The 13,849-nt window shown below is 40.1% G+C and overlaps 1 protein-coding gene across 1 annotated transcript; it reads left to right on the top strand.

The window, feature by feature from the left end:
- The first annotated feature begins 231 nt into the window (after positions 1–231).
- Positions 232–5,067, top strand: LOC135517210 (COP9 signalosome complex subunit 9-like). The gene is made up of 3 exons (XM_064941310.1): positions 232–423; positions 1,219–1,291; positions 4,832–5,067. The coding sequence occupies exons 1-3, from the start codon at positions 361–363 to the stop codon at positions 4,867–4,869; spliced, it is 174 nt and encodes a 57-aa protein (XP_064797382.1). The 5' UTR covers positions 232–360; the 3' UTR covers positions 4,870–5,067.
- Positions 5,068–13,849: the final 8,782 nt, after the last annotated feature.

Below are 13,849 nucleotides of genomic sequence, written 5' to 3' on the forward strand. Positions count from 1 at the left end.
GAATTTTGTATGAGGAATTTTTACAATGATAACGTTATTTTACAATCAGTTATAGATTTCCCATCCTTGGGTATGTAACTCCTTTCATCACCTGGAGGTTTGTACCGTATTTGACCTAGTTTTACCTAAGTCTGTAGTAGCTGTACTTGACTATCTTCTGTAGCCTACCTTTGCTTCAATTTGTACACCCAAACGACCGTTGGTTCCTTGTGAAAGTCCAGGGCATTATACTGTTACCAAAGCAGGAAGTGGTGTTACACGGAAAAGGGTCCGGTCTCTATTGTTTACGTTGCCAGAGAACATCTAGCTAGACAGCTAGCTAATATTCATTACGGTACCTAGTCAAAAACAGGAATTATCATGAAACCAGCGGTGGACGAGATGTTCCCTGAAGGCGCCGGGCCTTTTGTGGATCTAGAGGAGGTTAGTAATCATCAGGGGACACGAGAGAATCGCCGACCTAGCCTCGCTACAGTAACTCCACCGCTAACCCAGCCACCTAACCAGCTTATGTTGGTGACTGATAGAAAAAGCGGTTATTAACAGCAGCCGTTTTGTATATCAGTCACCAACGGTCTGAATATTAACAGACGTCGCTTGCGGTACGGTTTAGGAAGCATAATGACTTTATGTTTCATATCAACAATAACAAAAATGAGGGACGTGTTTCGAAAGCCGAATCGCAAGTGATGACTATTGACGTTTCTAAACGTTAGAACACAGCGTTGGGATTGTAGTTCACATGAGCCAGTTGTGGGCGAAGCTGGGGGATGAAAACAATATGGAGAAGGCAGAGTGCTGCCGAGAGTTTTCGAGAACTAGATGTGCATGCCCAGTAACACAGTCGTGTCCTCCGTGGACCGGCTCGTACATAAAACATCCTACATTCAGGCTGCAAAGGCATTTATTCTATCGTTAACTAGTTGGTTTTTTTGCCCTCAACTTCTCCCACGAATGAAGGATGCTTTATGTACGTGTCGGTCCACGGAGGACACGAGTGTATTACCGGGAATGCACATCAACCCTAGGCGATAGTTCATGGGTGTTAGGCTATAGCACAGACCGTTTAAAAAAACTAAACTGTTTGTAGACTTAACTGTCTTTTGTCTGTAGACTTAACTGTCTTTGATTTCTAGCTGATGTGTATTCCTTACTTGGCTTAAATGGCATACATTGTATTAAAATTGTTCCTGTGTGTGGGTGTGTCTGATTCTTCAGGCAGGGGGCAGCAGCGGTCTGCTCATGGACCAGGCAGCAAATGAGAAAGCAGTGCACTCAGACTTCTTCAACGGTCAGACAGACACACACACACACACACAGCGTAGAGGCTAGGTGGGGCTAGAGGCTAAACTAGAGCAGTGTTTCTCAAACCTATCCTTGAGTATCCCATTTCACTTATTTGTTCTATTCCAATACTAGCATACGTGATTTAAACTAATCGAGTGCTGATGAGTAGTTGACCAGTTGAATCAGCTGTGCTGGTGGAGAGGTTGGGGGGGAACACTGGGCTAGACTGGGTAGAGAAGCATCTTGTGGGCTAGGGAGGGGTCTAATGAAAGTGCTCTGTGTGTGTTTGCTTTGCCAACAGGGCCGTCTCACAGAAACTAACATGTATTTTCCCTTTAAACTTAAATTAACAACACACAGTGTAGCTAATGTGTTTTCCATCTGGCAGTGTTAGCCACGGGACAAACAGTTTATGGCTCAGCAACACATGACCTAGAAAGTGATCATTAAAAAGAGGAGAGGATAAGAGAAGGAATGGTTAAAGGGATACTTCAGGAGGAATGGTTAAAGGGATACTTCAGGAGGAATGGTTAAAGGGATACTGCAGGAGGAATGGTTAAAGGGATACTTCAGGAGGAATGGTTAAAGGGATACTTCAGGAGGAATGGTTAAAGGAATACTGCAGGAGGAATGGTTAAAGGGATACTTCAGGAGGAATGGTTAAAGGAATACTGCAGGAGGAATGGTTAAAGGGATACTTCAGGAGGAATGGTTAAAGGGATACTTCAGGATGAATGGTTAAAGGAATACTGCAGGAGGAATGGTTAAAGGGATACTTCAGGAGGAATGGTTAAAGGGATACTTCAGGAGGAATGGTTAAAGGGATACTTCAGGAGGAATGGTTAAAGGGATACTTCAGGAGGAATGGTTAAAGGAATACTGCAGGAGGAATGGTTAAAGGGATACTTCAGGAGGAATGGTTAAAGGGATACTTCAGGATGAATGATTAAAGGAATACTGCAGGAGGAATGGTTAAAGGGATACTTCAGGAGGAATGGTTAAAGGGATACTTCAGGAGGAATGGTTAAAGGGATACTTCAGGATGAATGGTTAAAGGGATACTTCAGGATGAATGGTTAAAGGGATACTTCAGGAGGAATGGTTAAAGGGATACTTCAGGATGAGTGGTTAAAGGGATACTTCAGGATGAATGGTTAAAGGAATACTGCAGGAGGAATGGTTAAAGGGATACTTCAGGAGGAATGGTTAAAGGGATACTTCAGGAGGAATGGTTAAAGGGATACTTCAGGAGGAATGGTTAAAGGGATACTTCAGGATGAATGGTTAAAGGGATACTTCAGGAGGAATGGTTAAAGGGATACTTCAGGATGAATGGTTAAAGGGATACTGCAGGAGGAATGGTTAAAGGGATACTTCAGGATGAGTGGTTAAAGGGATACTGCAGGAGGAATGGTTAAAGGGATACTGCAGGAGGAATGGTTAAAGGAATACTGCAGGAGGAATGGTTAAAGGGATACTTCAGGATGAATGGTTAAAGGGATACTTCAGGATGAATGGTTAAAGGAATACTGCAGGAGGAATGGTTAAAGGGATACTTCAGGATGAGTGGTTAAAGGGATACTGCAGGAGGAATGGTTAAAGGGATACTGCAGGAGGAATGGTTAAAGGGATACTGCAGGATGAATGATTAAAGGGATACTTCAGGATGAATGGTTAAAGGAATACTGCAGGAGGAATGGTTAAAGGGATACTTCAGGATGAATGGTTAAAGGAATACTGCAGGAGGAATGGTTAAAGGGATACTTCAGGATGAGTGGTTAAAGGGATACTGCAGGAGGAATGGTTAAAGGGATACTGCAGGAGGAATGGTTAAAGGGATACTTCAGGAGGAATGGTTAAAGGAATACTGCAGGAGGAATGGTTAAAGGGATACTTCAGGAGGAATGGTTAAAGGGATACTTCAGGAGGAATGGTTAAAGGGATACTGCAGGAGGAATGGTTAAAGGGATACTTCAGGATGAATGGTTAAAGGGATACTTCAGGATGAATGGTTAAAGGAATACTGCAGGAGGAATGGTTAAAGGGATACTTCAGGATGAGTGGTTAAAGGGATACTGCAGGAGGAATGGTTAAAGGGATACTGCAGGAGGAATGGTTAAAGGGATACTGCAGGATGAATGATTAAAGGGATACTTCAGGATGAATGGTTAAAGGGATACTTCAGGAGGAATGGTTAAAGGAATACTGCAGGAGGAATGGTTAAAGGGATACTTCAGGAGGAATGGTTAAAGGGATACTTCAGGAGGAATGGTTAAAGGGATACTGCAGGAGGAATGGTTAAAGGGATACTTCAGGAGGAATGGTTAAAGGAATACTGCAGGAGGAATGGTTAAAGGGATACTTCAGGAGGAATGGTTAAAGGGATACTTCAGGAGGAATGGTTAAAGGGATACTTCAGGAGGAATGGTTAAAGGAATACTTCAGGATGAATGGTTAAAGGGATACTTCAGGAGGAATGGTTAAAGGGATACTTCAGGAGGAATGGTTAAAGGGATACTGCAGGAGGAATGGTTAAAGGGATACTTCAGGATTTTTGGCAATGAGCATCCTAACGCTAGTTAGCGTTGGCTCGCGAAACTACCACTAACTTCTTTCATACTAGATACAGAGATATGACAATGGTATCAACCAGTTCATCTGACTCTGGGGACGTAGATAAAGGGCCTCATTGCAAAAAAAAACGAAGTATCCCTTTAAAGAAGATGTAAAGGAGGAGAGGGGGAGTAGAGAGAAGAGGAGAGTAGGGAACGGATAGGAGTAATGTCAGGAGGAGATGAGAAGAGAAGGGGAGCAGGGAAAGGAGGAGAAGAGAGGGGGAGAAGGAAAAGGAGGAGAGGGGATGATAAAGGGTTTTATGGTTCCTGTTAGACTGAAACCCAGCAGGACACCTAGCCAGCCTGCCGCTTTGAACACACTCAAACACACCACGTATCACACACACACCACGTATCACACACACACCACGTATCACATAGGCACTCACACACACCACGTATCACATAGGCACTCACACACACCACGTATCACATAGGCACTCACACACACCACATATCACACAGGCACTCACACACACCACGTATCACACAGGCACTCACACACACCATGTATCACACAGGCACTCACACACACCATGTATCACACAGGCACTCACACACACCACGTATCACACAGGCACTCAGGCTCACCCAGCAGAAAAACACATTCCCCTGTGTTTCTCTGGTGTCAGTGATTTTTGGCTTTTGAGTGGTTGTAGCTCCTGTAAAGCAGCACATTTGTTAACACCAAACCTCTCCTATCCTTAGGGAACCTAAAGTCCTAAGGCATTACCTACTAAATAATGACCTACAGTACTACTGCATGACCTGTCATGAGTCAGACTACAAACTGGACTACTATTTTAGAATGTTTTCAAACTTCAGCATGCATATACTGTATCATGTCACTCAGCAGATAGAGCTGTCAATCAATCACATCAGAAACTCACTGTGTTCTTTCTCTCTGTCTACTTGTCTCTCTGTCTCAGACTTTGAGGATCCGTTTGATGATGAGGACCTGCAGTGAATGAGGAAGACCCTATATACCCATGATTACGTGTGTGTGTGTGTGTGTGTGTGTATGTGTGTGAGAGAGAGAGAGAGAGGGAGAGACATTAAGATCGTAAGAACTGTAAAACCAGAACCATTTCCATGTTGGAAGTGCTTTTGAAGATCCGCCCTCATTTCCACTGTGTTTGTTAAATAAAGCCTTTTCTAAAAAGCAGGTGTGGGTGAATTCTATGCATTCCATAGACTGGCGAAATTATCAGTGTTGCCATCATGTTTCAATGTGCTGCGGCAGGTCTGTAGGCGCTGAGAAACACCTGTTAGTGGAGAAATAATTACATACGCCACAACATCACATACTGTCGTAGATAATTGTTACAGAAATATAATACTGTCTATAGAAATATAATACTTTCAGAAGAACTTTTTGAATTCAATGTAGACTTTAATACAAGTATGTACTGCATGCCTATGTTTTACGTGTTAGTCATCAGTTATCTTGCCTATATCCTTCTTCCTGTACCCTGCTGACCACAGCACGTTCAGCTGTCATGAATGCACGTATGGTCTTGGTTAATGTATTCCTACAAAAATAGAGTATGGTCTGGGTGTCATATGGGCTGGATATCATCTTCTCTTAATGTGCATGTCCTTGCTACTTCAGCCTAGCAGCCAACCCTATCTACATGCAATGCTGAGCTTTCCTCAATGGTTCTCTCCAACATAATTCCCCCTCTGAGACTGAACAGTCTCACATAAACACTGTAAAGAACACCAAGAAGGATGAAGGCAAAATTAACATCAACTATATACATACAAATAGAAGATGAAATGAATATGAATATGTCACACATCCCAACTGGATCAAACTTCTCCAATCAATAACACAAATAGGAGTAAAAGATACAGTTGGAAACAAAAATAAACCACTTTCAATAAATGAATATACTGTGAAAAAGCAATGAGCATGTAGTACATAGCCTTGCCTGAGGTTATCTCAGTTATGTAGAATTGAGAGAAAATGATACAATGAATATGGTTCTGTTAAATTAAACTTCATGCAGTTTGTAGAAATAAAAGCAATATGACATCATTCTAAAATAAAACATCTTAACATGATCCTCCCTTGCAGACACCTCTCTAACAAACTATTATCAAAGATAACCAGACCTGTTAGAAGATTAAGGACATGGTCCGTAGACACTTGTAACCGGAATCCCCTCTGTTACCTAACATGTTAACAATGATCCTTATTGTAGAAGGCAAAACTAACTTTTATTAAACGAAAGGATATATATTTATTAAAAATAAACACAAAACAACACAAAACATTTGGCTTCCTAACAGACAATAGACTCCCCTTTCTGCTACATAGCACAACAAAGGAACAGCGTGATGACTACGTGCTCTTTTATTTTTATTTTTCACAACCCATGGCAAGCATAACCACCCCCTGGAGTAACCCCATATAGACAATTAGGATTACCAAAGGAACAGTCTAGAGGTCCTCCGACAGCATTGCAAGGCATTCCATACTTATTGGTATAATGGCCAGGGCTTCCAGGTACAGGATTAATTACCACAGGCGGATTAACGTTTTGTGCCGACATTTGTTTGATTGTTGTCTGAACCACTAAAGATTTTACCAATGGCAAAACACAACAAAACACAATACCCAGTGCCAGTAAGCCCCCTCCCAGCATGATAGCCATTCTAGTAACCATAGCACCCCACTTTCCCAAAGTCAGGTCCAACCAATCCCAAACATGGGCATCAACCCCAGCTTTAGCCTTTACTTCTGCTCTTAATCCTTTAAGTTTTGCCATAGCAATAAAGAAAGATCCATTAGGTGCAGTGTTATTGGGAATAAAGGTGCAACATTCATCTCCAAACATGACACAAACACCTCATTTTTCTGCTAAGAGCCAATTGAGAGCTTGTCTATTCTGCCATGTCATTCTACTGGTTGCCTCTACCTGTTCTCCCAAAGCTGTCAATGCAGAGTCAGTATAATTAATGAATCTTTGCTGGTTATAGTAGATATAATTAATCCACTCTAAGTTCTTATTAGGTGTTATCCACAGGAATATTGATTCAAATCCTGACTTAATCTCATCTCTTGCTTTGTACTCATTAGGAACTCCTCTAGGTTGTCCTATTGCATCTAAATAGACCTTGGGGTCAGATTTATATTCCCTCCTTACTCTATTTTTTGTATTTTGCTTAGACTCACCAGGATCCCATTCAGTGACACTTATCTGTTGAATCAACCTAACTCTTGTACAAAGGCCTGTCCATCCATTTGGTAATGTTGCCCTTAACCTTTGCCCTCCACATACCCAGAACAAATCTGCCACTACCATAGTCTGTTCTTCATACGGTGCAATTAATGGTAGCGCTAGAGTTTGATTTTGACAATCGTCATGTACAAATACTTTTCCCTCCCAACTACCAGCTGCTTGATAAATAGCCCTTTCTGGAGTGTCTGCATTCCATTTTGTGTCCTTAGTTAAGTGCCATGTGATTCCACATTTATCTTTAAACTTTCCCATCTCATTCTGTCCTTTCGTGCTGTTAAAACATTCATACGGTTGTTGATAATCTATTTGATATTTATATGGGGCCTCTAACTTTTGTGGTTCTACCCGTATATCCAATTCTTGACACCATTTTCCCCAGCCAGCTTGCTTGTAATATCTTTGATAGGATGGATTACCCAAATATGACAAACATTCAGCTGTACAATAAGGCCTTTCTGATCTACTCAAATGACAAAAGTTCTTATTAAAGTCAGCCCAGTCCCTATAATCATAAGGATTAGGTACCACCGCTAATTCTGTCAGCGGAGAGGGTGCACATAATAGGCAATTTGTCAGTTTTAATTTTAATGCTGTATATTGAGCCCATTTATACCATTCATTTTTTACTAATATCTTCAATGATTTGTCCTTGTACAGTTCTTGAGTTAAAGTATCAGTTGGAGTTACAGTCTCAATTGGAATCGCAATATCCTTTTCTCGAGGTAGATTGTTAGAGTTTGCTAGAAAGTTCCAAATGTCAGTAAAAAACCCTCCTGACCCTGATGCTTCAGGTTTCTTTGTGGGTACAGTGGACTGCTTGGTAAGAGCAGTAGACATTAGCCTAGTGGTGACTACCGTAATCTTTGTAACAGCTGCCACTGTTGTTGTCGTTGTTCTGGTTGTCACAGGCTCCTCCTGTTCAGGAATTGGCGTAGGACCAATTCTAACAGTTACACTACTTCCTTCAGTTAACCTTGTTCTTGCTATTTCAACTATAAATTCTTCACCAGTAACATGTTCGATCTTATTCAAGGTAAGCAACCACTCATCTTCTTTTTTGGTTACTGTCAGGTCACATCCTTTCGGGTCCCAGATGACTTCTCCCTTTGTCTGATGATGTGTCCATCCACATAATGCAGTCTCAGGCAGAGGTTTGATCCTCTTGATTGAGATTGACTTCTGTTCTCCTGTTTCTGTTATGATTTGAGGTGGAACAGGAATGCTAACCTTGTCAGTCTTCTTAGATTGTTCAGCGGGTTCCTCTCCTCTCTTCCTGTTTTCACCATACTGCTTAATTGTGCGTGAGTCTGTTGTTCCTGTACCAGTGTTTACTGTTGCTCTTGTCATGGCAATGTCAATATTCTTTTGTTGTTCTAACTTCAATTGTCTGTTACGGGGACAATTCAATGGCTGAAAAGTCAATTGTGGGGAAATCCTCCTCTTCTTCAGCCTGCAAGACTCTTCCTTCTCCTCCTTCTTGTGGGGTCTCCCTTTGTCTTCCTTCCCCTGGAGTTCCCTCCTCTGACCGGACTGGGCTTCTATTTGGAAAGGCATTGATTTCAGGGAAGAGTTGTTCCCATTCTGTAGGTGGTATTTTGGGGTCCCACTGTGGAGGGCTTCTGTCAGGGAGGTCTGCCTCAACATGTATGTCATTAGGAGTAGCAGGCATGTTATTTTCCCCCAACCCTGGACTCTCTGGCCCCACAGGAGAGAATATTGATTGTTTGCAGGCTTTTTCTCCAGTGTTGTCTCTCCTTCATCCTTTTCTGGGTGCAGCAGACAGTGCATTTGTCGTATCCTGGCTTCCACTTGGTCTGCTGGTTCCTTGGCTCCTCCCCGGCGTCTCAATCTCCTCTGCTGCTCTTGCTCCTTCCGGGCTCCCGCCTGCTGAATCAGCATCCTCGTATTCTTATCGCTGTGCGGTTGTCTCCTTGTTTCTGATGGGACTCTAATGCAGTGGTTCAGATGGTACCACGTCTGACTTCCTTTCACTTGGACAGTCGTTCTTGTTGCTCTGGCCACTTCGTAGGGTCCTTCTCTCCTTGGCTGATCCCACTTTCTCCGGAACACTCGAATGTAGACCAGATCTCCTGGTATCACCTGGACAAGGCCCCTCTGGTCCCCTTGGATCATCAGACGTGGAACCTCTCGTCCTGGTTCAGGTTCCTAAACATAAGACTTGGAATGCAAAGTACAAAACATAACAGTATTGACAATGTTATGTGTTATGCATAAATATATTCACGAATACCGAAATCTGAGACCATGACAATTCCCACTCTCTCTTCACCTGACCCTATGCCTCCAGGATACTTTTCTGCTGGACTCCACAAAAATAAAAGCTCTAATAAGCTTCCTCTTGCTTTTACCCAGTCTTCCTCTTTCGGCCCCAGGTTCTGAGAGGTGTTCCCAAATCATGTCATTTTTTATTTTGTTTCCATCTGCTCCATTTCAACTGATAAGCATATGCATATCCTTAATCAACACTTTCTCTTCTTGAAGTAATTTAACACTGTATATGCTTTCACATCAATGCCTTCAACATGTTGTTTAGAGTACAACTACCCTAACATCTATCTTTTTTCACATCATGATGCATTAACATGATGCATTAACAAATAAAACAAGTAGCTCCCAAACCAAACCCAGTATGTCTACAGTGGAATCACAGTGGAATCTAGTCTTTCTCTCTAACTTGGTTCCTCTGTCATGGTGTTTTCAAGCTCACCCATTATTCAGCTGGACCTTACTTTTTGTGAGAATTATTCACCCACCGAGGAGAGCCATAACAATAGCGATCTTTACCATTGCAGGTGCTGTATGGTATACCTCCAGCCTGGTGTATCTTTATGTACACTCAGTCTCCAGAATTCAGCCCATGCCCTTCCATCTGGCCTCCTATGTGCTGTTTTTTCCTGAGGACATACACACTAACACATGGGTTATTTCCTGACAACAGACTTTCTTCTTATAGCAAGATCACGGATTTGTAATATTTAAATAACAGCCCTATGTAAACATTCTGTCTCAAATACCTTGCCTCCTGCCATTGATATAGTTATACATAATGATAGCCGAATTATGGTCCCTACAGCAACTGCTGTAAGAATAACATGTAATCAGTCAAGTGTCTTCCAGTTGGAAGAATATCCAATCCTAACAAAACTCAGTCATAAGTTTCTTAAACTTTTGCTATAATGTTCAGAATTCCACCACTTATCACTTTTACCATTATCTGTATAATGTTACATTTTATTTTTAGAATTGTCTCTATATTTTATATTTCTACATTTTTCACAGCCAGCTGTCCTTCCTTTTCTGTGAGGTATCTTCTCTAATAATATACATAGTTTCTAGAAACAACACCCCTCCACTATCATAACCTTCATTTATGATCCCCTCAGATCCCCAATGCAGTTCCCATATAAGAGCGTCTGCTAAATGACTTAAATGTAAATGTAATATAAGTCACTACTCCTAATTTCCTAAACCATTCTCAATTCAATTTTAGTCAATTTATATCTATCCCTTCTCAGGAACAATATACACTTATGTTCCTCAAAACAAAAATAAATTGACCAACCAAGAGATTTTTTTTCTAAATAAATAAATAAATAATAAATAAATGATAACTGCATATTTGCAAAAAATTACCACTACTCCTAATGTAATTAAACGTGGTCTCTTCTCCATCCTTGGGTGTAATCGCGAAACAGACTATAAACCTTTTATTCAATTAATTATATCAATACAATTTAACATTAAAATTCTAATGACATAATGAACAAAATAAACAAAACCCTTAATCTAATATTCTGTCAATTCTGTCAACCTCCCTGTCTCAGGATTAGTTTCCAGAGCTTTCCTATGCCTAGTAAATTTAAACAGTTCTATATCCAAATCATAACTAAGAAGTTGTATAAATTGTCCAACCCAAATTCAGAATAACAGTCCCGGGTGCTTACTTTAACTCAAATTCCACCTTCTTAATTCAACACACATCATTCCAGCATGTCAGATATAGTTCACAGGCCATCAGACACAGTTATCCCTCACTCTTCAGCCAGTAGGGTGCGTTTGCGTTTGAGCTTCTCACACACTTGTTGTGATAAAAATATCTCTCCTATGCATTAAAGCATTCTGACGTCACCTTCCATGATAACTCCCTTATTCTACTGGCAATCTCTCAGACGAGTTTCAGATTATGTAATTATCAACATAACCCTCGCAGACACCCACACTCCAATATTACAATGTTGCAAGTTTTGTGTTGAAACCCAAAATGAAATTATCCCAGTACTTATATCATAAACCATTTGGAGTAACTGTCATCCCCTGTTAACATATACTTCCCTTCTATATGCAGAATGAACAAAGCACATGTGTGTATTTACACAAAGACCATAACCCCAGGGAATTGATAATTTTTCCTATGACCACATGTTAAATAAAAATAAACCTATTTGAGTAACTAGTCAATTTAAGATTACATCCCTTCATAATTTTCCTACGGAAATAATAGAATTTCAAAGTAATTGTACACTTTGAGTAGAGACTGGTGTTTCTTAGTCATTTTATAATGACATCCCACCTGTTCCAACAATTTCCAGTGAAGTTGATCAGTCTTTACGGGAAATTCTTAGGGTTCAGGGCATTTGACACCATTAAAATGTTTCCACTCCCCTTTTTCTTAAGAAACGTTTTAAAACATTTTCAGAAAAATAAATATTTCAATCCTTCTGCTCACCCAATTTGAAACTGAATTGAAAATGACCCCTTTCAAACTAAATCCACTAACACATATTCTTTGCGGTATAAGGTGTGCACCTACTAGAGTGAACCATAGGTTAGGAACACACAGGAACTAGCCTCACTTATCCGGAACTCCATTTATAGCCGTATCCAGATACTTTAAAGCGGCTGACTATTACTAACTGCTTTCCTCAGTATCGCAGTCTCCAAGGACATTTTGACCAGAGAAAATGAAACCCCTTTTTCTGGAAAAGAAAGTGTACATTTCATTAGCATTCACAATGTTACCTTTTAATCAGCAAGCCAATAGTATTACTTATACAATGATTTAATTCTATAAGCGTATTAGCAGTTTCAGAGAATGACGGTATAGAATGTCTATCAAAACTGAAAACCCCTTACGTTTTTCTGAACATGCGAGATTAGTTTAGCCATGCACAGAACGCATAGTTTCTTCCTGATTCCAGGTTTTTGTCCTTAGATATTAAAAACACCAAATATGATTGATTTGATTTTACCAAGGTGGTGATTTTTCATATACGTTTATTTTCCCGTCTTTTGACGCTAATAACAAATCATCCACGTATTTTATCACCACTGATAAATTAATGCAAAATGATTCCAAGTGAGACCATTAGTAAATCCCATCGGTATATTACTTAAAGTTAGGTAAAACGTAATCTAGTACGTATTTCATCACATATCAACTGTAATTTCCATGAACCACTTATTGATCGATCAGAGACTATACACCGCTTGATGAAAATGTAATTCTTACTAACCTTAAAACGATTAGTTGTTGCTTTTTTGAAAAAGATGCAAACTCAAAGAAAAAGCATTCTCTGCTACCGCACTAAGTTCCAGGGTCACCTCACACTCATTCTTCCCATACCCATTAACTCCTTATCTAAAACAGGGAGCTATTTCTTTCGCTGAGATATTCTCTATAGCTCTGCTGACCACTCTCACTGTCCCTCATCGTAATGTATTTTCTGATGGTAGAATGTTAACATCAAAACGCTGGTAAATTGAGCTTGTTATTATGGTTTTATGTGATCGTTCCAATTCATAATTGCCTCCCTTAATTGTTTATTTTATTTATCCTGTTTACCGGGTAATGTTGCCCTACATTATCCAGTTTGCTCTTTCATATTAAAACCGAATTGTTAGAATTAACGTGCGCTTCTTTCAGGGACTCCATGGCTTTATTAAATTTGGCTCTCTATATTCCAGGGAGAAACAGTCCGTTTGTTTTCATGCCACTATTTATTTATTTTTTGCTCAGGAGGTGCCTCGCCCCTAAGATCTCTACTGTTGTTCTATTCATTTTTTTTCTTTCAGTTGTCTACTCTGTTTCTTTTAACTTTACTAAGTGTTTTAATTCTATTTGATACTTTTCCTTTTAAATTAATTATTTATAATATCTACACTTTTTACTTATTGGTTCTTACTTATTATATTCCATTCTACTGTTTCTTATTGTTTTTATTCCTAATTGATCCTATCTTGATAATTTTCTCCAGTCCCACTCTCTTCTGGCTCCTGTAACCTGACACCTCTGCCTTTCCTTCAGGCTATTATTATCCCGCAGGCTCTCCTGCTGCAGAGCGGTCCTTCACGCTGCTGTAATGTATATACCTAGGCAATACTCCCTACTTTATGTGTTTGTTTTTACTATTTCTTCGAGACAGTCTAGGTGAATTTTTACCATATAGTATCATTTGTGCTTACCTGTGTGTTCTTTCTCTCTACTTCACAGACCGTTATACTATATGTGCCTTGTTTAATACTTTTTAACAAGTTCTACGCATTCCAGAATAGTTATTAACACATTTATTATGTCAGTGTATATATATATATACAGTGCCTTGCGAAAGTATTCGGCCCCCTTGAACTTTGCGACCTTTTGCCACATTTCAGGCTTCAAACATAAAGATATAAAACTGT

Source organism: Oncorhynchus masou, chromosome 28 (genome assembly GCF_036934945.1).
Source record: "Oncorhynchus masou masou isolate Uvic2021 chromosome 28, UVic_Omas_1.1, whole genome shotgun sequence".
NCBI classification, from domain to species: domain Eukaryota; kingdom Metazoa; phylum Chordata; class Actinopteri; order Salmoniformes; family Salmonidae; genus Oncorhynchus; species Oncorhynchus masou.